Source organism: Epinephelus moara, chromosome 1 (genome assembly GCF_006386435.1).
Source record: "Epinephelus moara isolate mb chromosome 1, YSFRI_EMoa_1.0, whole genome shotgun sequence".
Classification (NCBI taxonomy): domain Eukaryota; kingdom Metazoa; phylum Chordata; class Actinopteri; order Perciformes; family Serranidae; genus Epinephelus; species Epinephelus moara.
The window spans coordinates 26,782,214-26,809,589 of record NC_065506.1 but is presented as its reverse complement, the minus strand read 5'-3'; the positions used below and the strand labels follow the sequence as shown (position 1 = coordinate 26,809,589).

Below are 27,376 nucleotides of genomic sequence, written 5' to 3'. Positions count from 1 at the left end.
TAATTGTAAATAATGTGTCTCATTTCTGGATTTCTGGATTTTCTTCTGTGAACAATAGCTCCACCTTGGAAGTAAAAACGGTCAACAAGGTGATTACAGCCACTCAAAGCTTCCCAATTCTCAAAACAAGGGAAAAAAACTGTCAAAACAACCAAATATTATCCAAGTTTTTTTGTGCTGAGTAGTAACCCACTGAAATAATATGAAATCATACATAGGGATGGGAATCGAGAACCGCATTGCGAAACAATGACGTCAAACTGATGCGTCTACACTGCAGGAATCTTGCAACAAGAAGGTGTCACAGTGGAGAAGAAGAACCTCTCCAAAGCGTGGTTTTGTTTCACAAACAATGATGTAAACAGTGAAGCTCTACAACAATCATATCATGTAAGGGCGGAAACACCAGCAATATGCTGAAACATCTTTTTAGGCAACATCAATTTAAATACCAGGAGTGCCAAGTGTTTGACTCTGTACGCTCGAGTGCCACTTCTTCCCACCGGAGTAGAATATCCCTTATCAAATATCGCATATAATATTCTCATTTAATCTATTTTAGATAATGAATAATAATAATATAGTTTGATTGATGCTGAAAAACCATACAGAAAACTGACCAGGAATCAGTCATGGAATCAAAAAAGAATCGGACCAATAAGCAGAAAGGATAATGGCATTGATGTCATTAAAATATTGACAATCTCCATCCCTAATTATTAGTGTGATCCATGTATGGTTTAAACCATTCATCTGTCTGAATCACAAAAGAAAAGGGCAGATGGGTCTACACACTATCTAAACCTGCGATGCATGACCCACATTTCAACACTTTGATGCTGCAAGAGACCACAACATAGAGGAGATCACTTGTATTCACAGCAACAATCCCCTTGACCAAATATTTCACAAGCAGTTACAGATAGAGGTTCAGCTGAGTTAACTTTATAAGAAGTTTTTGTTTGTTTTTTTTGGACTGACATGAGTATCACAGAGCAGTAGGCTGGTTTCCAGACTGTGTTGTGTTTTTTGGATTGGGGCATGACAGTCCAGCTCGCAGAGGAGAATTAGAGATTAGAGGAGAAGGATCCTACCTGATGCTAGAGTAGCTGAAGGGGGAGGCCCTGCCTCTCCGCCACTCTTTTGACTCATGATTTTTGGGCTCTGCTGCAAGGAGTGAGGCAATTGTAGCACTCTGGGAAGAAGGTCATACGCTGATTCTGTTGACAGAGGAAGGAGGAACAAATAAAAACGATGACAAGGTGACATACTTCCAGGAACTTGACAGGTGGTTTTGATGAGTGGTAATCAGGATTCCCACGTGTCAGCTTAATGACCCACTTGTTGTAGGCATGAAACATGAAAATGACATGATTCCCTGCTGCACTGAGTCATGCCTTTCTCAGAAATACCATTTCTCTGTTTAATCTGATTTCATGTTGATGTTGTAATCGCAGTGTTTCCACCCATTACTGTACAGCAATTTCACATCACAACTCTTACACAATTTGTAAGAGCATACCTGAGACCTGGTTGGCAACAAACCTGATAAATGACAAGGAGTAACCACAATACAAGACAGTGCTATGTCTATAGTAACAATGCAGAGTTATTCCAGCATCAGTTACGATGCCAAACACCTGTCAAATGCCAAACTCTGCCACCGGCTATGCATATGCAAGAATCATCATGCCACACACCAAGATGGTGACAACAGTTTGAATAATAATAATAATAATAATAATGGTGTTAGTTTGTTGATAGACTGTGAAGCTGACAGTGTGTGGGAGTAAATAAGTGGCCTTGTTTATGATGACAATTTTAATTTCATCATTACTAGTTTATACAACAACCGTCTGCTGTACGAGCAGCAGTTTGCGGAGTTTGTGGAGTTTTGAGTCGCAAGGCAGATAATTGATCAGTGGATCCAATTAGAGCTGATCAGATCGATGAATAAGAGAAACAGCTGTTTGTGAGTGAAAGCAAACTTTTATACCCAGCACAATGAAAGGTTAAGTTTCACTTTTGCTGCACATGCTGTTCTGCTGCTCTGTCTGTGGCCACGCTCTGTGCTGCGAGAGTGTGGAGCAATGAATAACCAAACAGTATATACAATCCAACAGTGCACCTAACAAACAGTCCAGCTCCAAAAAATAGAAAATTAAAACATGGCAGCAGATTTTTAAATCGTGGCGAGCCACCACAAATAAATAAATGTCTGGGTAACTTCACTTGCTTCTAAGTCCACATCCCCAGGTTTGTTTCATAATCAAACTTGCATATTTCATACCCAACTGACTCAAGTGACATCACTTCAGGAGCTAATAATTCTACATACAGTACATTTGGGTTTTGGCCTGATGGTCGGACAAAACAAGACATCTGGTGACATATTTTAGGACTGGTGATTTGGGCTGGTTGTCGTATAAAAACGTATGATACCAATACCAACACCAGTGCCCTTAAAAGTGATACCGATACCAATAGAGTACTTAATTTGTTACCTGTTTTTTTTTTTTATTTCATTCAATATCCATCATGTGAATGAAAGCACTTGGTTGCGTAAAATGCAACAGGCGTTTTTGTGGCATCTCGGCATGCTTATTGCAAGCATCGACAAATACATGGTGCTTGATGTCACCACACCACAGACTGTATAGGCTGTAACTGCTGCTGTAGTGGCCAATCACACATTGCACTAACTGAAGAATGCTTGCTGTGATTGGCTGTGAGCAAAACCATACACACAGTTTTTATTTTCTAGATCTGGGTGCAAGAGGATCAGGTACAGTTATTGTTTGAATGGAGAAATTTCGATACCATTTGGTAGTGGGTTATTTTGGTCAAAACCTTAAAGGTATCAAGTACTGATATTTTCTCACCTTTAAAAACCAAAGTATCAACTGATTAATCAAAAAGTTTTTGTTAATCCTAAGAAACCTTTGACAAGGTGGAGGTGGAAAGCTAAAATCCAAAATACATCTTCTCTTTATTGATTTATGAATGTCCTCTCACAAGAGTGTCCACTTTATTGAAACTAAAATGGTAACTCTGGGCTCTCAGTACACATTGAGGAGAACCAAACGGAAAAAAAGCACAAAATAACGAGACTTTGGAGGTAAAAGCGAAAGCCGTGGCGTACCGAATAAACATCACATCTCATTGCAAACAGGCTGCAGGGTCGTACAAAGCCTTTTTCTCTCCTCTCTGTGCCTCCCTCGGGGCCGACAGGACATGGGGAGGGGAGAAAGCCTTGGGTCAACAGCATGACAACACTTTTACTAGCAGCCTGATTCATCATCCAAATATTATGGTATGAACTTAGAGCGGCCATTACAGTCGCCTGACTCTCTTCTCTGCCAACTGCCAGCTTTAATTACTTGCAGCTGAGTCCCAGGGTTCGGTGTGTATATCAGATACTTAACCCTCCCATTGTTACCACTCGCTGTGTACAATAGACAAACCTGGGACATACTGAAACCAGCCCATGCCTCTTCATTCCCAAAGCCCCTCCAGTCTCTTACAGCTCGCTTTAGAAGAGCAGGGAATGCTGGTTCCCAGAAAGGGAGCTTAAATCTGGACTTTGCAAACTCATATAACTCACACTGAACCACACATACACACAGGATTCTAGTGTGGTTTTGCTGGTTATTTGCTAAGTTCTCCAAACAAAATCACATGCATGCACATGCACACAAACGCCCCCCCACCACCTCCACAAAAACACTTTCTCTGCCCCTGCATTTACACTTTAACTCTACAGTCTTCTTGGGGCTCACTGGCTGACTGCACATGCAGCAACATGTGCTCTGAGTGAGAAGCACTTCCAGTAAACAGATTGCCAACCGCACAGACAGAAAATATGTACTCTTCTCTCAGAGCAGTGGTCTCGAATCACTGGCTGGCCTGTTCAAAGTGTTTCCACAGTCCCTTGACGTTCTTAAAGAGTATTTTGCGGCATATTTGTTTCCTCGTAAGCAGACAGAGCGCAATTCTTTATTTACACGTGACAAAACACTGTCCCTTTCACACAGGAGAAGGTTTAGAAACTCAAAAAGGTTCAGCCTCGTTAGCTGGGAAATAAAACTGCACTAACTCGCTCACACACCACGTGATGTTTTGATTTTAACTAAAGACTGCAGTCATGCTGTGCAGACCACTGACCACTGAGGAAAACCTTTCATTTTGTGTCCGTCTGTGATCATCATAATAACAGATTAAAGCCTGAACCAAAAGTATTCACACTGACAGACACCATGCTCCACGTGGTTAGTTTTGATCAGGTCTTCTCATGCTATTAATACATTCTGATGAATATCAGCTCAACTGAGAAGTGGCTACCCTCATTAACTGTTTCATACATTTAGTTTTCAGGCACGGAAGAATAAATAACAAACCACACACTCTTAAAACCAAAGTTTGAAGTCAGAAATCCTGCGTAAAGATTGATATTTTTGGAGCCAACAGTCAAATATTTGTGCTCTTTATACCCCCATCATCCCTGGTGATATGTTTATATGGTAAGTAGTGCTGGCTAAAGGTGAAAAAAGAAAGCACTCACCATGTGAATGGCAGGACTTACACTCCCATTCATTTCCCTCACATTCCTGCTGCTTGCTCTTACTAGCCCTGGCACCTGGGGCGTGGCACTGGTTTTTTTGGCTGAGTGACTGATTTAACTCCCCTTCTGTCCCCCTCATCCACTCAACGTACCTCTCTCCCGCTCCCCGTCTTGTTTACTGTGCTCCCACCCAGACCCTTCTCTGTACTTCAACTTGCTCAACAGGTTAGTGGTATTGTCATGTGGAATCCTGTCAAGCAGAAATGAAGCAACAGAATAACCTACTTATGTGTTGAAAAATTCAGGCTACAGAGATTCACAAGGTGGATTCACTGAACTTTGGCGGAATACAGCTGAACAAAAAGTGACAAGAGCGAAGATAAGATTGAGCTCAGGACATCTGGAGATTATTCCAAGCAGCAAAGAGAGAAGAAAAAAACAGTGAAGGGGCTGGCACCTGCAGCAAACCATGTACAACAACCCTGAAATGTTTACAGCCAAGCCTACATGAAGGCTGCCAGGGACTCCATAGCAACTCAGATCAGGGGACAAGTCTTTAGAGCATTTGCGTCTCTCGTGAGATAATGTGGAGAAAATCAGAAAATGAAACAAGGGTTATCCAAACTCGGGGGAAGAACTGGGCACTAACAGTGCAGGATAATACATGATAATACAACATTAAACCATTGTGGTAAAAATCTGAATCATCATCTCTGTAACATGTCACTACGAATCTTATTTGACACCACCTATTACTACAACACTAACACTTCTAATATCACTCTTTATATTATGAGTATCACCAGTGTCATGCTTGATTAATGCATAGCTAATGCATGACTTTTCTTAAATGCAGCCATCAGTGTGTGATACATCACAACTCCTGTTTAATACTAATAAATAATCAAGTCACTAAACTATTTTTTCTAATTGCAATACATTAAAAACAAGTTTTTGACCTTGTTAACATGTTTCTTTTATATGCTATAAGACATATCATGTGGCAAATAAGCAGTCAGTGCCATGACTGAGCATTTTTGCCTTTGAACTGCAGTGTACCAATGACAGTCTCTGCAACACAGATTCAGATTTACAGGGTTTATTACATTATTAACCTAAGAAAAAGATCCTACAACACTATGATGAAACAAGGGGCATCAGAGAAGCCAGGTGTAGCTACCAATCAGTATTTCATAAACGTCACTTTCACCTAAACTTGTCAGAACTGGCAATCAGGAGCAAGGTTTGTCTAACATTAGCAACACATTATTAGCTGTTTGATACCACAGTCAAGCTGAAGGCTCTGTTTACAAGCAGAGGTTTGTTGTTTGATGAGCAGAGTGATGGTGAGCAGGTAGAGTCAAGCTGCAGGTGAATGCCTGAGGGGCGGATAATTTGCATATTAGTAGATCTGTGCATTGTTATCTGCCGAAGGTGTAGAGTTGAGTCTAAGCCATTTTAAGGCATGAAGAGATTATTTCTTCATGGAACAGGAATTAAGTTTTTACGACATTAATGCCCACAGAGGATACATTTCACACACAGGTTCTGCTATTGGTACTTTCATGGAGTTTTCAAGTTTATTTTTAGCTTGCAAAATGCCCTGCTCTGGTTATTTATTCCTAAATGATCAGATTTAAGATATCCTTATCATAGACGTTTGTTTATGCTTTTATGTTCAAAATCAATATTGGCTCGTAAATCATTATCATTTCCTAAAAATCTCAAATTTTATTAGATATTGCTTAGAATGTGAAATACAGTGGAAATATCTGATCAGTGATCATGTCTGTTCAGATCAAATTGATCACTATACACAGACGATTATTACAATCAATTTGACATTGAAATTAGCAAACTACTTGATTACTTCAAGTGAAGTATTTAAACAGCATTTGCTCAGGAATGATTCTGTACGAAGCTTTTTGATCCATATAACTGGTTGATCACTGTAATTGTGATTGTCAGCTGCACTTCTATATTGTGATGTAACTAACATTTATGTTTTCCTGGTCTTAAATGCCGCATTAAGTGACACAAACAAACTTGAGCTGACATCATATCTGTATTACTCATGACTTTCTTTCTCAAAAGGTTTTTGTGTTTGCATATTCCATAACACCATAAATCATCATCAAAATCAAGATGCTAGCCAATTAAATATATTTAAGTATAAATACTAAGGTTAATTTGTTGGCATTTACAGCGTCACTGCAGGTAGACTAAATATTAGCGGTGTGTCTCAGTGAAACAACAGCCAACACAAACTACAGCCTGATAAATGACCATAAAGTTGAATCAACAGTTCAGGTTTGTTGCAGGAGTTACTGCTACATATACTTAATAAACCAGCAACTGAGATTTACTTTAGAAACTGGATGAACTTGTCAAAGAAATGTGCGTAGTGTAAAAGTGGAGTGACACCATGATAACCATGAATGGATGCAGAGGCGGGGTGAGCGTACATGCGGTGAAGCGTAAACATCGGGTGGGCGGTACTTCTGCAGTCAGGAACTATTTCTTTAATGACAGGCAGCAGATAAGAAAGGCCACATGCGAGAGAGCCAAAACACCTTGCAACAGCAGTGATAAACAGATTAACAGAAGCCAGCTGCAGGTAATGTGATCAGATGTCAGCTAATGCTTCCCGATTTTATTAAAACAGCTGTCATTAAGTAATAGTTTGTTAACCAACGCATACCTCTATCATTTGTTAATAATATGTCACATGAATTCTTGATATTTGACGCAGCAATTCATGCATTTCATCATGAAAAGTTTGCAGTTGCATTCTTTAGACATGAGCTGTGGACCTTTATCATTCAGCATGTTAGCTGGCAAAGTGATAAATATCTGCTGTAAAATTTCATCATCATGGTCACGAGTTATGAGTCATACTTTGCTGAGATTATCTGAGGTGAACATGAAGGGTTTTATATCATTTTACTGTGGGTCAATACAGATAACGAAGGCTGATGGACTCATAACTGAAGTAATAAACAGCTCCAATTAGCACATGCTGCATGTTTCCAACCTTTTTGTGTCAAGGACCTCAATCAATCATTAGGTCCCACACCCACTTTAATAAGAGATCACTTCAGGGACCTCCATTTGAAAATATTTTGGTTTTAAGATATGAATATGTATGACTGGAATTCTCTAGTTGTGAACTACAGCTGAGGAGATAACAATGGAGGAAGTGAAACCCATGACCACAACAGTCATGACTCTTACTCACATTGGTCTCACTTCTATAGTGAATTTAATAGTGAAAACAAACTATTCCCATTTTTCTGGGGACCTCCTGGAACTCCCTCAAGGATTCCTGGGATTCCCTTGTTTAGAACCACCAAATTAATACACACTTTGTTGTCTCATAACATAACATCAGCCACAAGTACAGCCCAGGTCACAGAGCTTTTACATGGTCTGCAGAGCCCGTCACTACTAAATGACAAAATAATTACATCTGAAGAGATGAGTCAAATATGTTGAAAGAGACAGTGGTTACTGTACAGCCTGCAGTACACCAGCAGCCATTATAACTGGAGGTGTCATTGCATTTAACTGCTTATTGCGTCCCGGAAGGATCATGACGCCATTTCTCTCCCGATGAAGTAACGAACAATAATTACAACAGCAGACAGGACGTGTGAAATCACAGTTACTGTGCATGTGTGATGCTCCTGTGCCTGTTTAATAATAGACTTTGTCACAGTAGCATTTTACAACTGCACATTTTTGATCGTTTAACAGCACCGTAACAGCGTTTTTAGCCAGGATTACAATGATCACAAGTATTATTATAATAATTATTTAATTGTCTAAGTGACTAATGGAGACAACAATTTTTGAAATCGGTCCAATATTGAGAGAGACAGCAGCCCGGCAAAACAAGCAGCAGTGTAATCAATACAGGCAATTGTGCACCGTCAATTAACGTCCATTAAGAGTGCTTGTTTTTGCCACTGAAATGCTCAGACTGTTATAACAAAGTGTCTGACAACATTAGCAAAAGGACCCTACGGAGAAATTAAATATTTTTCCTTACATTTCCATGGTCTGTTTACTATTGTGACAAGTCCCGCCCACGGACAAGTGTAGTTCTGAGATTTTGCTAGACGTGACTCATTGCAAAACAACGGATGTTAGTGAGAGTTGGAGAGAGGAATGCCATGACGCATAGCTTAGTGTTATCTAAGAGATTTTTAACGCCATGGCTGAATATATAGCTGATTTTGACAATATGAAAAAGCCGCCAGAAGTTTCAGAACAAAACTTCTCCTTGATTGAGACTTAGTTACGCACACTAACAAACAGACCAAATCAGCGAAAGGTAACGAAAAACATTTGAATTCTCTGTAGGGTCTTTGTCAGAAATGTTGTCAGACACTTCTAACAACAATCTGACCCTGTCAGTGGCTAAAACAAGCACTTTTAGTCAACGTAAATTGATGGTGCACAATTACCTGTAGGGATTACACTGCAGCCTGTTTCGCCACTGCTGGCTGCAGCAGTCTCTCTTAATACTGGACCGATTCCAAAATTTTTTGTTCCTATTTGTTACTTGGACACAAAAACATGGGAAATTAGGGTCCAGGTTCAAAAATACATAAGATGCCAGATTCAGAATAATTCAACCCTGGGTGTCTTTCAAACCTTATACACCTTGTGTTGATCTAAATGTCCAAACAGTAAATGCTGCTTAGGCTGGTGATAATCTTAAAAGAACGATGAATAAATGTGAATCCACTGGATCGCGTTGAGCAAAAGAAAGTCAAAGCACACAGATCAAACACTGCTCACAATATCAATTCATATTCCTTGTGGAAAGGTCTATCTGCAAATTTACATTGGACCTGGTCCAAGCTACATGACAGCCTACAATCCAGGGTAAAGAAACACCAAAGCGTAGAATGGCTGTATTTGAAAAAATAAATTGCAGGCCAGATACAACTGAGGAGTTCAAGTTTGGTGATGGAAATTTTACATCGGCCACCCTTAAAAATAAGTGCTCATAATGTAGCCGCTGGTGAAGAACTTGTGGCTGCAGCTTTTAATTAGGTCAATCCCAAATAAAAAGAAAACATTTTCTATTTTGGCTTTTAATTCCAGCAATCCCTATAATCTTTGAGCTCTGGCAGCTTCCCCGTTATATTGCTTCTACACAGTAATTTGAAAAACTAAAGGTCAGCCAGGCTTCAATCAGTCATTAGTGTCACACCAGGCTCAGAGTTTGTGGCATGTGGCGTTTTCAGTCCAGCTAATCCTGAAGTGACCAGGGACAACCTCCAGGCATCAGTTTACACGACTTGCTTTCAACAAACACCCACCACTATCCTGACTTTACAAAACAGCCCACTGAGGCTCCTGTGAGGGTCAAACCACCCAGCTACAGGTCGGGTTTGACAACACAGTGGGTCGTTAGTCATACTTAACATCCTTACACCAGTACAATGGGATTATTGTGTGTTATTCTGGGAAAAATAGAGTCATATTGTAGATGAGAGTGACACTGTACACGACACATCTGCATTTGGCTCTGTGTTTACCAGTGGACTCCAGAGGATGAAACAGACACTGAGCTTGACATAAAAGCGTGACTTCAAAAAGCAGAGGAATTCAAACTATTTACAGAAGACAACACACACACACACACACACACACACACACACACAAGCTCACACACATGCGCACTCACTAAAGTATGCCATGTTTAAACACAGATACCGGAACATGCTTAACTTCTAGAAAACAATTCCACTGAAATCAGGCATAACTGGTGTTGGGAAGTTCCTCAAATGACTGTTTTCCTCTGAATCAGAGGAGACAACACACACACACACACACACACACACACACACATAGACAAACACCCCCCTACAGTTAAATCCCCTACAACCTACAGTATTATACAACTGTTCAACCAAACGTTTGGTGTGCCAACACAGGCGTTTCTGTCCGGCCCTGAGGAAAACTGTGCTGAGGCAACAGGAAGAGCCTTTAGCAACAACACACGCACACACTCACCGACAGTGTGACATCATCAAGCTGCCATGCTAACCGCAATTAGTCTCAACCTGGAAAGGAATCACAGCAAAAACTGAATGCATAAGCTACTCACAGTGTGCAAAATGGTAAATAGTTATTCAGTTATTTTTTAATTCCATTTAATACCAAACATTCAGTCCAACCCACAAGGGATTACAAGATACAGCCATTTATCAAAACAGTTAGCCTGGCTCTGTCTGCAGGTAATAAAATCATCTACCAGCACCTCTAAAACTCACCAATTAACGTGTTATATCTTGTTTGTTTTAACCTTTGCCAGGCAACCAGCAGAGACTATAGTAAGTTCCTGCTCCCAGCCAAAAAACAATCTGACATGTGACCTGCCTGTAGAATGGCAAATAGAGGTTTTTACACTTTGTTTTTGTGCAGACCAGCAGGCGATACATGACATGTTAGGGGGGTGCTGGTATGCTGATTTTGTTACATTTGGGCAAAGCAAGGCTACCTTCACCCCGGGTCTTTGCACTAAGCTAAGTGCTAGCTTAGCTTCCAAAATGCTTCTCCAAAACGTTGAACTAATTCTATAAAAACGTAGCCAGGTAACATGAATGTGAAACATGCTAATGATTACTGGAGGAAAAATGGGTCATAGCTAGATATGTGTCAGTGTCAGGTAAGGGACTGTTTACGCAATTTGAGCAGATGTTCGTGGTAACAACTAAAAGACTGTGTCAGAAATTCCATACTAACATGGTATTTAGTCAGCTAAAACAGTATGTCAGCTCTATTAGTATGTTCGAAACCGCAGTATGAAACCAATTGTGTGTGAATTGCGTACTAGAAATACTACAGTATGCAAACACTGGACCCTACGCCGCCATTAACATCCCACAATGCAGTAAAGGACAACATTCATCATAACGAAAAGCGACCAAGACAGCTCTGTGACGTCAGTAACACTTCAATCTAAGTGTAATATGTAAGAAGTGGTGAAGAGGGAGCCGAGCCAGAAGGTGAAGCTTTTGATTTACTGGTCTATCTAAGTCCCAACCCTCACCTATGGTCATGAGCTCTGGGTTGTGACCGAAAGGATGAAATTGTGGATACAAGCGGTCGAAATTACTTTCCTCCGTGGGGTGACTGGGCTCAGCCTTAGAGATAGGGTAAGGAACTCAGACATCCGAAGGGAGCTCAGAGTAGAACCGCTGCTCCTTCGCATTGAAAGGGGTCAGTTGAGGTGGTAAAAGCATCTCATCAGACACCTCCTGTTAGAGGTGTTCCAGGCACCTCCAACTGGTAGGAGCCCTGGGGTAGACCCAGAACACGCTGGAGGAGACTACATATCTTATCTGGCCTGGGAACACCTTGGGGTCCCCCAGGAGGAGCTGGGGAGAAGGACATCTGTCCCTGCGACCCGGCCCCAGATAAGCGGATAAAAATGGATAGATGGATGAATGGATGTAAGAATTAAGATTTCACTTTGCTAGGCGCAATATAGTTTTGAAAATCATTTAAAATTACTAGTAGGGCTTAAGCTGGTGCAGGGTTACCATGGTTATGCATCTCCAACCAGCAAGAAGGCTCTCAGGAAGTGACGTGGTAATTACAGCTTAATGCGTCCACAAAGATACAGGCCACATAGTGCACAGTATGCGATTTCAGATGCAGTGAGTGACCCCAGTTCATCTTTGCAGGTGCATCTACAATCTCAGAGAGCATGACTTAAAAAGAGCTTGAGGCATCACAAAGGTCTCGTTTTGGAAACCCTGCAGACTGGTTTCTGATGGAAGCTATTGGCTCTATTAAAAAGAAAGTGGGAAAAAATAGAGTAAACAGCTGGCATTGGGTCAGTTTACATTTAACGTAGACTGGGAGGGTGTATTTGCATCTCGGGGCACTAAGGAATTCAAAACTGAACAGTAGAGTGCGAGAATGTAGAACTAGGAGCCTAACATCAAAATTTGCTAATTTTGGAGTCAATTTCAAAACAAACACAGACAGGCAGGACCAGGATCTGCACGTCTGCTTAGACTTGGCAAAACCGTAACCTGTTCGTTTAGCACTTATACATACGGTCTAGTACTGCTGTCCTCATTTCCCCAAGTTCTATTTCTTGAAGACTTGCCATTTTCCAGATTTATGACAAAGTGTCTCTCAAGCTCACCTTGCAGAACAAGCCTACGCCTTCAGACATTAATTACTTAAGAAGATTTGGCATGAAGTCTAATTAAGGGTCTGGAATGTCTGGAGTCAGGAAAATCCACAGCACACTGGGAAAAAAGGTGATCGAGACTCAGCAAACACCATTTCCACAAAACTGGATAAAGCTGTTCTGGCCTTCATTAGAGTGTTTACTGAAAAAGCATGAGGAACTTATTTTAGGGTCACCACAGATAAATTTGGGTGAGATTCAGTCTACAGTCTATTGTCTGATTAAGAAAAAATGTACCCCATACAGCTCTGCTGCAACCAAAAGTCCTTCTGAAAGCAGCTCACCTATAAAATGCGCAGTTTTATTTTCTGTGTATTTGAGCAGGTTGTGGCTTGCTGAGACGGTGAGAAATGAACACTGTCGTCTCTGATGATGACATCTTATTTAACTCATCAGAGAGACTTCCTTTTTGCCAAACTCTGATGCACGAAGGAGTGGCAGGAAGGAGACAGCCAAAGCTTTAGTGACACAATACAATACTGTTAATGCAGTGATTAATACCATGAGAACTGATTAGTAATTAAAATAACAATGGTTATTGTTTTTGGAAGCAGTAACAGGTTACCGTACCTGACTGCAATAAGGGCTGGGAATTAAAAGTAACAGCCAAAGCCAAATGAAAAAAGGGGACATAAGGTACGGCAATAATCTACATAAATGTATGTAAATTAAAGGGAGAGCCAGTTCACCTTGACTTGCCTTGACTTGTCCTGAGGCAAGAGATTCCACTGTGCGTGGGGGCGAGAGGCAAATGTGGCCTTTATTAGTTACACTTTGGCAGGACAACTTTACACAAGGTTAACGGGATCATAATGTAGTCAGGAGCTCAGCAGACCTACAGCAGCTACTGGATGTGTTAAGGGTTTATTAAAAAAACAAGTAACATGCAATTAGTGGCCATGTGTACAGCTGTCATGCTGCAGAGTCTTTAAATGTAGGAATTTACCTGTTTTCCTCTTTAATAACTAATCCTATCAGTTATTGTCATAATTAATATTCAACTATAAATACTGAGTGTCCCAGTCCTAGCTTACAGTAAAGTATCAGTTTTGGTTTCCATGGCTTTGCATATAGTAATCAGTTACTCCCACCTATTTTTAATGTCATACATTGTGCGTCATTAAGCCAATATTAATTGGTAGCCTCTTAACAGGCATGCAGGGTATACAAAAGATTATTTACCTCCAAGCAGCTGTTAAGATATCAAGCCTTGCTGGAAGATGATGCAGACTGTACCCTCAGGAGAGAGCTCAACTTCCCACATAACATGTTTGAAGAGAGTGACAAATAGCTCATCAGCTGTTTTCGACTGCCAGGAAAGATTCTGCTGCAGCTATGTAATTCTCTGGAACTGCATTTAAGTCAGCCACCCACCACCACCCTCACCCCATACCTTCTCAGGTTCAAGCAGGATGTACCTCCTAATATAGAGAAAGGGGGTGTGGTAGTATGCTGATTGCAGATAGCGGGCACCCACCTCTCAATTTAGGATGAGGCTGATTCACTAACATATGGACGGTGGTAAGAACAAAAGTAGCAGGTGCACACATGTCATGAATCTGTTGGTTATTTTTGCACACTTATTTTTTGCACCTACAAAATCATCTACAAAACTTAACCTCTTCAGATTCAAGTTTTGTGTGTGGAAGCATGAGACAGTTGGTTAGAACCTCTTTAATGACAGCGTCATCACTGTACAAGTTAACGCTGAAAAGACATGGGTGTTACTTCAAATGAGAGAATTCATCTGCTACGACAGTCTGTCTGTCTCAGCCCTACCATCTCCCTCGGTATCCAACCCTTTACCGTCATGTCAATAAAGACGACAAGAAAAAATACCAACAATGACAGGATGCTGGGGGAAATCGGCCAGTCCATTCCAGCCCTGCCAGTCTGCCAAGGAAGCAGCAGATGACTCAGAAAAAAGAAATGAAAACACAGGATATTGAGATACCACAACGGTTCGGCTGTAGGATGGATTGTTTGAATACTTCACGTTAAAGACATGGAACATTCTTGAGGGTCATGAAATATCTCCCCATAGGAGCCTCTCTATGTGGAGCGCTTGTGATGTGACAGGTTGTATGAAGTCAACAAAGACGAACTCATCCCCTAAAGAAAACCAACCCTGATCGTAAATCTGGAGCAGGTCTTTGCCACCATGAAGTGACTGTGTCTCAAAACATCTATGGCAGGGGAAAGAAACCTGAGGGCATTTTTTACTCCTCTTAGTTGGGTAGTCGGACAAAAATGAACTGACATGGGACCTGCAACATAGAGAACCTAACGGGTCCAATTTGTTTTTCCTGCATTTTACTAGTGGAAAACTTTCCCAGTTGCAACATGCATAACATTAATAAAAAACTGCAGCTCTATAACAAAAAAGTAGAACTGCATTCCATTAAAACCTCAACTATCAGCTGATCAGTCGGTTGATTGACACAGATTTTACCATGAACTATTTTGATAGCTGTTTGGTTTAAGTAATTGTTCCAGAAAAAATACAAAATATTTGATGGCTCCAGGTTATTAAATGTGAGAATGTTCTGCTTTTCTTTGTCTTGCATTGCAGTGCATTGTGTTAAGTTTTAGTTTTGGACTGTTCGGACAAAACAAATTGTAACTAGTCCTTTGTTGTTTGTCCTTGCCCTCTAGAGCGATACTTACAGGAAATGATGAGACAACGATTTCCTTTGGTTTAGGAAACATATCATGGTTTGGGTTAAACTGACTACTTCGTATAGGGTTAGGCGACCTTTATTGTCATGGTTGAAAAAATAAAGTGTGTGGTTAAGGTCAGGAAATGATTGTGGTCACACAAAAAAGAAAAAAAAAGAAAAAAAAAAGTGGACTGTTGGAAACAGGAAATGAACAATGGTATCAAAGTCCGACCCCTGCCTCCTCCCTATACAGACTCTCACTCTGTCACTCTATAACAATGTCACCTGACTTCTTTATATGCTTCTGTCATTTATACTAACAGCTAGAGGGCTTTGTCACTTCTAAGTAAACATATAATGTCGCTTTGGGGTACTTGCTGAAACAACTGATACTCTTGTTCTTCAGTCTCTACGTCTGATGAAGTCACCTGGGATTTTAGAGCATTGTCATTGGCAGGTTACTCAATAATGAAAACAAGCGACTGTTGCAACCCTGCATATTGTTTTTCCTGCACTTCCCAGTTCATGCTCTGCATTTTGCATCAAAAAATGAATTTTCTCCTTTATATACTCTGGACATAACACACAGACCTGAGACCTATAGCAATTGATCGAGGCCATAGCCAACATGATTAACTCTGCTGCCTGCACCATGTTGGCATTATAAACCCAAATTCAAATTCAAGAGCGTTGTAATAAATGTGTCAACTTCAGGCCGTTAAAAATTTACAGCATAATTTGATGACACATGAGCTAATTACTGTTGGGCATTAACAGCATGATTCTCATTGCTAATAAGACAACAGGACAACCCCTGCAGAAGGAAAGGGGTGATGAGAGAGGGGAGTCAGAGTACTGGCATTAAAGGTCAACGAGTTTCAATTCAAAGCTTATTTAAGTCCATTACAATCAAACAATACTCAACCACAACATTCAGCCTTTAAAAAAGAGTTGGATCAACAGCTCTCTGGCACAGTCACAAGAAAAACTGAATATGATAAGCTTCACAAAGGGAGGGCTTACTGCAAGGCTGGCATATTGGATTACACAAACCTGGTATTCTGGTTTGTCAGTATTCACTTAAAGCACCATATTGTTAGAAATTGTTTCATTTAAACATGTTTTAACACTACAGCACTGTCATTTTTGTTTGTTTCTACAGATAAAAAATTATTTACCTGCCTCCTTTAGGCAGGTAGGCAGATGTGGCCTTTTAAATGTGCTTAGGATTTAGTATAGGAAAACATTTATTTTCCTATAAAGAATGATAATAAATGACAGTTTAATAGGTCACACTTCAGGTGCCACTTTTTCCTCCTTTTGAGCCAGGAACTGCCCTGGCAGTGGGTAACAAGGTGTCTACAGTCTATCTATGGGCTCCTGCTGCTTCTCATCTGCCAATGGAAAGACTCCTGCCAGCCAAGATTCACCACACTTAATATTTAATGTCTTAGTTCAGAATCATCTTGCTCTGGAGAGAAACACAAGGAGTGGATGTTAGATCTCACGGGTGCTTTGGGCTTTTCACAGGAGAGTGTGAGAAATCCTCCACATGATGACTGGAAGAGCATCACGGCCTCCTGCACTGCTCGGTTTTGAAGACACTGTGTCAACACCGAACCGAAAAATGCACCTTTTCCTCTCAATTTGGGCCTGTAAAAACAGCATCATCTACAAAATATATTTAACAGAAACCATAGTTAAATCACTGACTACATTTACATGTTTTGACCTTATTCCAAAAGAGACAATATTCCTACGAAGCTGTTTATATGACTAATGAAAATGAATATTCTATTTATATTCCTGTTTACCCGCAGCTATGTATACGCAGATTACCCCATCTAACACATTGTTTAACTCATCAGAATATGGAAAAGTGGAACCGCTTATGTCATTTTGCTTCTTTGCATCAAATTAGGATTTTCCACTGGTGTCGGACATGTTTGGCTGTGTGATCGCAGCCTCCTTTTTCATTCCTTTAACCACCTTCTCGAAAACATCAGAGTTGTGTTATTTACGCATATCCAAAAACCTGCTAATATTCAAGTCTCTTACAGTGTTTAAAAGTATGCATGTTTCTCCTTCCAACCAGAAATATGGGCTTTTCTTTTGGGCATGCATCTTTACCCCAGCCTCACGCTAGTTGATTCAGTGCATCTATGACAACGCACAGAGCTGACCGTAAAAAGGCAAAAGGCCATGTGTTGCAAACTGCAGTAAAAACCCAGCTGAGATGCATATTCCAAATGTGCTTTATACATGCTCCTAAAGCCAGAGTAATATTGACATATCCAACATGTCTTCACTGGAAAATTCAGAATAATGATGTAATATCAGTGTGCATGTAAACAACACTTCCATCCAGCTTGACAAACTGAAACAAAACAGAAACTACTGTCTGGAGGATAAACTGCATCTTGTTTCACTCTGTAGTTTATCTAAGTTATACTTCTCAGCAGCTGATATGTGTTTGCGGTCGCTTCAGGGAAAGCAAAGATCTCCTTACATTTCATGAGCACAATTGACCTGCTAACCTAAAATAGGCCAAGGAGACAAAGTGTCTACCACACTTCTCATGAAAAGAATGTGTCTGGCAGAGCGGAAAAGCTGGGCTGCATACTTGTAGTATTTTAGAGGTTTTATGGGTTTGTTGATAACTTCATTGTGAATCGTAAAATCTATCAAAGTGTGCAACATGGTACATGCTGAACCAAACTGTCATGCTGCACGATCAAAAGATTGGGTCCACAGATGGTAAGCAAGATGGTTAATAAGATGTTAAAGCATAAAAAACATTCACAAATGTTGATACATGCTGTTGTGATAACACCACCAAGATAGCAGCACTGGTATCACTTAAGTAAATCAACTGACAGCAGTTTTGGCATTAAAATAAAATACTAAGATCTTTTTTTTTTTTACTTTTTTCAGAAGATTTCTGACATTTTTTATGGTGTGTAGATCACAAAATTGCTAATGTAAGCTTTTGTGTGCAAAGCAAAATACTTATATCATGTCAAAATTGTACAACAACAAATGAGAGGCTGAGGATCTAATTTAGCTACGACAGACAATTAACAAATGGTGGCAGGAACCACCCTTTAAATGAAACTGTTTAAGGCTGCAACACTTACGAGAAAGAAAATCATAAAATTCACACTTGTGTATCAGATTCAGGGGCTGCAGCTTCAACAAGTTATACTACTTGTCTATTGATTTGCCACAGCCAAAACAAAGTCACAAGTGTGCAGTAAATACCAGAAGAGGTGATATTTTGACCTGAGCCTTATTAGACTTTTACCTGAGGTTTGGTTAGTGTTAATGATTAAACAAAGAGATTTAAAAGAAGTTAAGGAGTTAAAAGAGGTGTGAGTAATTTGCATCTCTACACTTGTATTTGTCAGTGATCTATCGCTATTAACCCTAACACTGAACATATGAGAATTTTATATCCAGTATCATTATTTAGGCTTTGTGTTTGACTTACTACTAAGAGCAAATAAAAAAAACATATATGCTGTCACTGGTTCATTAACAACTTACTGCAGGATTCACCTTTAAGACTTAAATATATTACATCATTATATGTTAGCTGAGTACACTTTTCTGCTAATTTTAAGAGCCATGTTGTCAATATGTTGGTAATTTATTATTCATTAACTTACTGTTGCATGATTGTGTGACATTTAAATGTAAATTGAGGGTGACATGCACAGGTAGCAAGGAAGATCAGCTTGATATGCCAAGGAAAAAAGCTAGATACATTTTTTACTGGTTTAGTGTGTATTTATCCATGATGAAGTAATTATCCAGCTCCGTTTTAGATGAGGCAAGAAGTCAGCTGTACGTGGCTTTGTTAAATGTTGCAATTACACTGTACTGGAAATTCCACCTTAGTACTTGATGATGAAAACTACTACAGAAGCTGGGAGTTTGAGGGTCCAGATACGAACACTAGAAGTAGGTTCCTTCAGTCAAAATGCAGGTAAAGCTTCTACAAAAGGTGACAGAAAAGTTCTTGAGCCTTCATACACACCTGTTTGTTTCTCAGTCAGGATTTAGCACCTTAGCACCAGTTTGTACCACACATAGCACCATAACTACACTCAAGTAACAAAGACAGAGGGTCCTGATGACGACAAACCCTTAGGGCAGCATTCGCAGATGACCATGAAGCCTGAGTATCAAAACCAAACCTATATGCTGTTTATCCCCACTGTCTCTGTATGCCTCTCAGCTGCTAGCAAAGCAGCGGCTTTCACTCATTCTTTGAAGGCAGCTACAGTACATCATGTTCAAGCAAACATGCAAGTAATGGCAACAACAGCAACTTAGAAATAAAAGCTATGGCAAGATTTTAAAAGTAACAGATTGCTAATTTGAAAATGCAACCTTACTACCCCTTCACTACTGCAAAAGTTCACCTCAGTAAGTTTGGGATTTGCCACAAGTCATATTTGTTTTATCAGAAGTTAGCCTGCTACGGATACACATTCACATAAAGATGGCCGCTGCTCTGACCATCCTAATGATATGATGATTAGAATAGGAATGGTTGTTCTACTGTCATTCTATTTCTATAGCCAGATACACAGCGGTAGATTCTCGGACAGATATTATCTGACATATTTATGGGACTCATATTGGTGTCTCATCCTGGGTCGGCTGGTTGAACGTGCATAATGCACATTAACGTCAATGTCAAGCATGATCATGCTGTTGCATCCTTTGTGACACCTGCCAAATAACTGAGTATGCAGAACAGGTTAGACTGATGTGAGGTGAAGACACTGTAAAGAATATTCTGATTACAAAACACTGAACCTCAAGATGCCTCCAATGATCTAAACTTCACAAGACTACTGAGTCATGAGTTAATTATGCCAATATTTAAAACAGTGAGCAAAAATACATTTTATAATTCAAAATACAGATCTGAGTTCAGTCTGTCTGTTGATGTGTTAATGACAGAAAAGACACTAACCTAATGTAGCAGCACATCTATGAACTCTAAACACACTTTTCCTTACTTTTCACGTTTTCCCTTTTCAGTATTTTTTTCTTTCATCATCACATATCAACAAGCTTTCAAGGCAATCAAGTATTTTTAAGCGCATGCCGCCAAGTTTGCTTAACACAGCAGAGTCAATATTAATAGAGTGCTATTTAAGCCCAGGTTTACACACAGGGCAGCCACAGGGTTAATGATTGACCGGACTTTGGTGGGTGTCAATATGAAAGAAAACAAAACTATGTCGAGATCTGTGGTCCCACAATTGTTAACCGAGCTTGATAGAACTTATGGGAAAGCCATAATGTTCTTCACCTTTGATGTGGTGGGAAGACATTTTATGACGTCCATTAACCTGCAGTACTTTATCAACCACAAAAGGTAGTGGGACAGGCATTCCTACCCTGAGTGCCATTGTTAGAGTTTTTCCGTCGTATTCCCTGAGCTTCTCGTATGCTAAAAATATGTATTCCTCATCGTGTTTTAGCTGCCAATGTGGCTTTCTGAAAAACAAACCAATAAATCACTACAAAAAGCTACAACAATCTACTTCATATTATGTGCATAATAGAGAATAATTCCTTTTCATCCATGTGTGAGGTTTGATTTGTCAATACTGATATTTGACGGATCAAGTAGATGAATGGGATTTTCTTTTCAACCAAAGGGACAATCCTCCAGACAAACGGGGGAGAGCTCACCTTGTCGGCAAGATGCAAAAAACTTCACCTCTCACACACAGAGCCGAGTCGACCGTGCTGACACGAATACACATAAGTGTGATTAGTAAGCAAACAAGGTAAGCCAAAGAATGAGTTAGTATTCGTCTAGATCTCAAAGGAATTACAGCTGACTTATTAAGTTCATGAGAAATGATTAAACTCAACAGTGTAACGGCCTTCTGATGAGTCACATGTAAAACTGAATGCATCAATAAATCAGAAAGTGGGTTAAATAATAAAACTCATCTTAAATAGCTTTATTCCTATATTGCATGTTTCCTGTATGAACAGGAAGCTAGGGATGGACTTGTCGAGCATACTGATTGGCATACAGTAGCCAATCTGACATCACAAGCAAACATGGAGGGTGTCACTTCCCGATCTGTATCGTAAACCCGATTTGTTCAGGTCCTATTCCCTGACCAGTGGGCCGTCCTGACCCTAACTATTCAAGGTCAAAGCCTACCCCCAACCGTCTCACATCATCACACCTGCAGATAACAAATTGCTTTAGTTAGTTAGATAGGTAAGGTTTAGGCATGAAGAGTGAGACTGATTAGGGTTAGGGTAAGAATATCAAGGTAATCCAATTAGAGGCAAAGTAAGGCAGAGTAGGACGGGTCATGTCTTCGTCATCCTAGATTACACAAAAACAAAGTTTCGAAATGGATTGGGCAGCAGCAGAGATGGCTAACCCGAAATAGTTGCCTCGCTAACGGCACTCACAGCTTTAACAATGGCAACAGCCCTGAAAGAGCTAATGTGTTCATGGTGATGACTTAGGGGGGAGCCAGAGGTGAGGGTTTTTTTTTTCAAGGATGGCAAAGGCATCTCTCTGCCTTATTCTGCCTCTGATTGGCTCACTCTGACATTCTTATTCTAACCCTAAACAATCTCATTCCCTCTGCCTAAACCTAACCACCCCGACCAACAAAGGCAACGAGTACTAGTCAGTTGGAGAAAAAGTAGGGCAAGACATGCCTTCGCCATCCTCGGGAAAGAAACCTGCGAACTAGAGTGTGGGCGTTACCACCACCTTGGGTCAGGACTGCATTATAAGCAGTAACTGCTATACACGTAGCACTACTGTCCCATGCCCTATCCGGGTAATACAGAGTGCAGTGCTGTGGCGATTAGCTAGCCAGTGGGATAGCAAATAGTTGTTCCCTCTTACATTAATGTCCAAAATATCATATATAAATTCTTAAAGCAAGTGTTAAGAGGAGAAGGGAAAAGACTGCGGGAGTTACCACAACAGAAAACACAGCAATGACCCAACACTGCCACCTAGGTCCTAGGTCCTTTGCGCCAGTTGGTTACTGGCAGAATTTATAGTCATGGGGGAGCGAAATAAAAGTTCAAGGAAGCGTTTGATTGATGTATGTACAAATTAAACTTAAGCCTACTAAAAAAATAAAATCAAGTGCCACTAGATACATCTTGCTACATAAAGTTTTCCTTTGGGGACATAATTTACAGTTAAAAAAAGGCAATAAAACGCAAGATATTGCAATATATTTTATCGTAATACTCAGCAACATATTTAAGATCACAATAATCTTGTATCGTGACGTATCATGATAACATCGTATCGTGGATCCTCTGATGATTATTTTGACCAAAGTAGAGCCTGAAGAAAAATGAACTAGCTGACATTAGCTTAATGCAAATATATAGTAAGTAACGGCACATTTATCAGCCAGGGAATGAAAATAAATTGCAATATGTAAATAAAAGATATGTTTGCAGCAGTGCAGAGTAAGTTCATTATAGAGTTTTTCACTATAGATTATAGTTAATTATTATTATTATTATATCCTGCTCAGTGAATTAAGTGTCTTAGTCACAATTCTTTGGTAACTATCCTAAAACTTCAGTTAAAAGCCTAGTCCCACTTAAGCCCAGTCCCTTTTACTAGCTGGGTATAGCTACACATTTTGACAAATAAAGGCCTGCCTCAATTAGACGCATGATCTGGTTGCCAAGCAGTTTTTATAGAAGTTCTTTGGATGTATAAAACCAGGTTGTTGGCTACCCACTTGAGCTAACATTAGTTAGCTGTTTAGATCATGCATACAAATATAAATGTTTGAATTTTTTGGCAGTATGGAGGTGCTACATATTGTTAGCTCGGTTAGATTCCCCATAATTCAATCATTTGGTTATTTCATTAAAACCATGAGCACCAAAGAATAATTAATTCAGATTTACTGGCATAGTAAACAAGAGACAAAAAAATGGTGGTGACTTCCTACTTCTGAAGCAGTCATAAAGTCAAATTGTTTGTCCATTCCCCACTTACTCTGTAAGTTATTAATATAACTTTAGTCCATAAGGGTCCTCAGATCTAAGGAATCATGAGGATTTTTCATAAGAATTAATCCAAGTTGTGAGTATTGTTTTAACAGGATAAAGTGGTGGTGTAATTGAGTGCCGTAGCGCTCTCTGATAAATGAATGATTCATAATTTATACATTATCTGAAGCCTAATTTTTATACAAGTATTCCCCATATTTACTGAGCAACACATTTGTGTGAAACGAATTAAAGGCCTGTCACATATAGCCGCCTGTCCCAAGTATAGTCTCATCGAGTTCTGTGATTTACGTGAATAATAGCCTGGGCTACTAATTGAAGTTTTATGGTATATTTACAGGATATACAGTATATGTTGGATACTGAAATCTTTGAGTGCCGTAACGCTCTCTGATGCATTGTCTGTCAGGGCTAGACCAAATGAATGATGAATGATGTTCAAAGCCTAATTTTTATGCAAGTAATATTCATATTGGTGTAAAAAAAACAATTTGATTGTATTGCCCCACGTTTACTGAGCAACAGATTTGTGTGAAAGGAATTGAAGGCCTATTGAGTTCAGTGACTTAACCAAATAATAGCCTAGGCTACTAATTGAAGTTGTACGGTATATTTACAGGGTAAGTTTTAATATGTTTGTTTATATGGATATATAGGATATAGTTTCAAAACTCCAGCTTTGCACATTGTCATGATGGATGGAGTGACTACCAAGCTAGAGACTGATGGCTAAGGATATATGTATCTAACTATAAAGATACATAAAACAAGCTCTGTTCTGTTAATAAGCATGCTAGATTACACAACTATACGCCTGCTCCCCCTGTCAGATCAGTGCAGTAACTCTACCTGAGGGTTTACACAGTTTATGTTTATAAACATGAAAGGAGGGGGGGGGGGGGGGGGGGGGGTGCACTGGTGGCCTATTCAAACAACCCACAGAAAATAGACAGCACTGGTTTTCAGCGGGCAGGGAAAAAAAGTAAACTGGTCGGACCGGTGTGCATGCAGCTGCTGAGGGCTACAGTTTGAAGGGAAAAAAAGACAGAAAAACTTCACCTTGCCCCAAGTAATAAAAACAAAAGTACACGCTGAAGGACATGGACATCTTTGAGACTCTAAACTTCCCTGTTGGCAGCAGGCGTGTGGCAGCAGGCAGTTTACAGATGAATGACACACAGGGGGGTGAACGCCACTAACAGTTACACCGACAGTTAACGTTACCACCAGGTAACGTTAGGTGGATAAGTTACACACACGTTCACAAACTACAACTAGAGTAGAAACTTATTAAGAGCGAGAAAGCAGAGGTAAATTGAATATGTTTGTTACCTTTAGAGTACAAGGATCTGGGAGAATTCAGGTCGAGGTCCCCGCTGAAAAGGGAGATAAAGTCAGAGGGCATCGCAATCCCTCAGACTGAGGAAACCGGACACCCTCAAGTCAGATACCGTCACTGAACGATATTATTTTCTGCCCTGCAGTCAGGAAACCTTCAAACTTTCGCTCAGACGAGTGTTGTGACTAAGTTGACCCCGTCGTTAGAGCTGGCTAACCGTCCCCGCTGTCACTTGGCTCGTGAGTCTCCCCTCGGTCCGCCTACGACGCATGTTGTTGTCAGCAGACTGGCCGAGCTGCTCACACCGCGAGCCACGCCCACACTGGTGACGCAAGACGTAAAATGGACGTCGGGATTATTGTGGTTATGAGTAATGATGAGTCCCCTCAACAATCATCAACTGTTTTTTTCTTTTTTACTCATGTTGAGGTTTTTTTTTTAATCATACATTCATTTGTTCTTAGTTATACATTCCACTTATATTTATCAAAGTATTTATTTTAAGCAATTTATATATTTATTTAAGTAAATTTGAGTTGCATTCATTCAAGTCTTGCTTTGCTTGGGGGCCACTTTAGCAAAATGAAAGGCCTGCAGAGGTCAGGTCAGGTGTACACAGGGGCATTTCTAGGATTCGAGGACATACAAGGGTTAACACACACCTCCAGATAATAATAATAATAATCATCATCATCATCATCATAATAACAATAATAATAATAAAAATAATAATTCATTTTATTTATAGGCACCTCTCAGAGCACTCAAGGACACCTTACACCTTACAGGACACAGTTAAAAAGCAAGCAGCAATGAATTCAGTAATATACTATAAAAGTTAATAAAATGACTAGACAAAAATCATAAGTAAAAATATTAGGTATAAAATCATCATAATAAAATTTATCATCAGTGCAAGTCTCAATATGTGTGTCACCTTCAAACCCCCTGGCTCTTTTTTTTTTGATAAACAGGCTCTGTTTTGCTCTATTCTACTGTTTGATGAGCCCTGGAACCTTATTTACATTAAAAGTAAAAAAAAAAAATGATTTACATTGTAAATTATAAAATGTTTGGGAGGGCCTCACAGCATCCTATTGCAAGCATTAAAGTTAAATATCATTGGTGTAGAGTTTGTAAATATGAATGATTTTTATAAAGATGGTTTATGTCTATTACATCTGTGTATTTCTGTAATGCTATAATCTCATACTTATGTATTGTTGCTCTACCTGTGTTATATCATATGTACAGTTAATTTACTTTTTGTGGAGCACATTTTATTTAATCTTTTTATATGAAATGTGCTATATTTAATATATATAATATATTTATACTTATTATAAGTCAAATTTTATTTTACTTTCAAAATTATAATTGATAAACAATCACTTAACAGGATTTAAATACAAAAAGTCAAAGGTATGCTATGCAGGACTCTCATTATCATTTGTAAACATGCTGGCCAGTGAAAGTGAAAGTAAAAGTCATCCTATGGCAGTGGTTCCCAACTGCTCCACACAGTTAAATACATTAAGTGTTTTACCTGTGTTTGGCCATGTAGTCAAGCTAGTTTGTTGTCTCTGTCAAGTAGCTGTCCGTTAGTCACACACTCTACAGCAGAAAATGGCACTTCAAAAATAAAAGCTCTGTGCTGGAAATTCACTATACTTCAAAATAAAGTTTGTTTTTTACAAAGTTGACACGTTCACAAGTCACTTGTGGTCAATTCAGAATGGACCTGTGACCTACTTTTTGGCCGCGTCCCAACAGCTGGGAACCACTGTCCAAAGGTACACTCTCATTTGGCATTTCACCTTGCTATATTTGCATTTTTTTTTGCCATTGTGGCTCTTGAATACCTGCTGCTTACTGAATGGCACCTGGTTGCTACCTTAAAGCCTCGCCCTCACCTGAGAGCTGTGAGGGTACACACCCATAAACCTCCCAAGCACAAAAAATAAGAAAATACAGGCAGAGTCTTTGCAGAAAAATACACTGCTACACACCTCTAGTGGGTCATAAGTGATGACTGAGGGAGATTACTACTACAGTCACTTCTATATTATATATGCACACAACACCTGCACCCTGCAAAATTAGAGGACCAGTTAAAAAAATCATCACGACAATGGTTAGCAAACAGCTTAAAATTATAGCACATCAAATAAACTGCATGACTAGAGACAGACTATGTCTGCCAGTACTTAGACAATATTGATACTTTGACTTACTTGATAATAGAAGAAGATATACTTTATTAATCCAGAGGAGAATTTTTTTTTTCACTCTGTTGTCACATACACACAGGCCCAAAATACACACAAATGCACAAACAGGATCTATACATGCATTAAATGGAGAGATGCCAGAGCGAGGGGGCCCCTCCACAGTGCCAGGAGGCAAACTGGCACCTCTCTACTCCGGTTCCCAAGCCAAGTCCCTATGGACTGCACAACTGCCGCTCCAAGTAAACCAGTAAAGTGATTAAATTTAAACATCAAGCTGTCTATATACTGTATTCAATTTCATGGCACATT

General features: G+C 39.7%; 2 protein-coding genes across 6 annotated transcripts in view; one reads left to right on the top strand and one right to left on the bottom strand.

Moving 5' to 3' along the window:
* Positions 1–25,108, bottom strand: part of nfat5b (nuclear factor of activated T cells 5b) — a 45,234-nt gene extending 20,126 nt beyond the window's left edge. The window contains exons 1-2 of one of the 3 annotated variants that reach the window (XM_050042538.1): positions 24,830–25,108; positions 1,095–1,220 (exon numbers count right to left, since the gene is read on the bottom strand). In XM_050042538.1, the coding sequence (XP_049898495.1) occupies positions 1,095–1,220; positions 24,830–24,902 (199 nt within the window). In that variant the 5' untranslated portion in view covers positions 24,903–25,108. Of the gene's footprint in view, positions 1–1,094; positions 1,221–24,829 lie in introns of those variants that run through there. The other 2 variants (XM_050042547.1, XM_050042555.1) reach the window with 2 other exon arrangements.
* LOC126389193 (cytochrome c oxidase subunit 4 isoform 1, mitochondrial) overlaps positions 1–27,376 on the top strand; it is a 516,851-nt gene that overhangs the window by 108,833 nt on the left and 380,642 nt on the right. The window contains exon 1 of one of the 3 annotated variants that reach the window (XM_050042767.1): positions 8,061–8,066. The exons of the other annotated variants lie outside the window; for them this stretch is intronic. The gene's annotated coding sequence lies outside the window, so the exon portion shown is untranslated. Of the gene's footprint in view, positions 1–8,060; positions 8,067–27,376 lie in introns of those variants that run through there. 3 annotated transcript variants of the gene reach the window in all.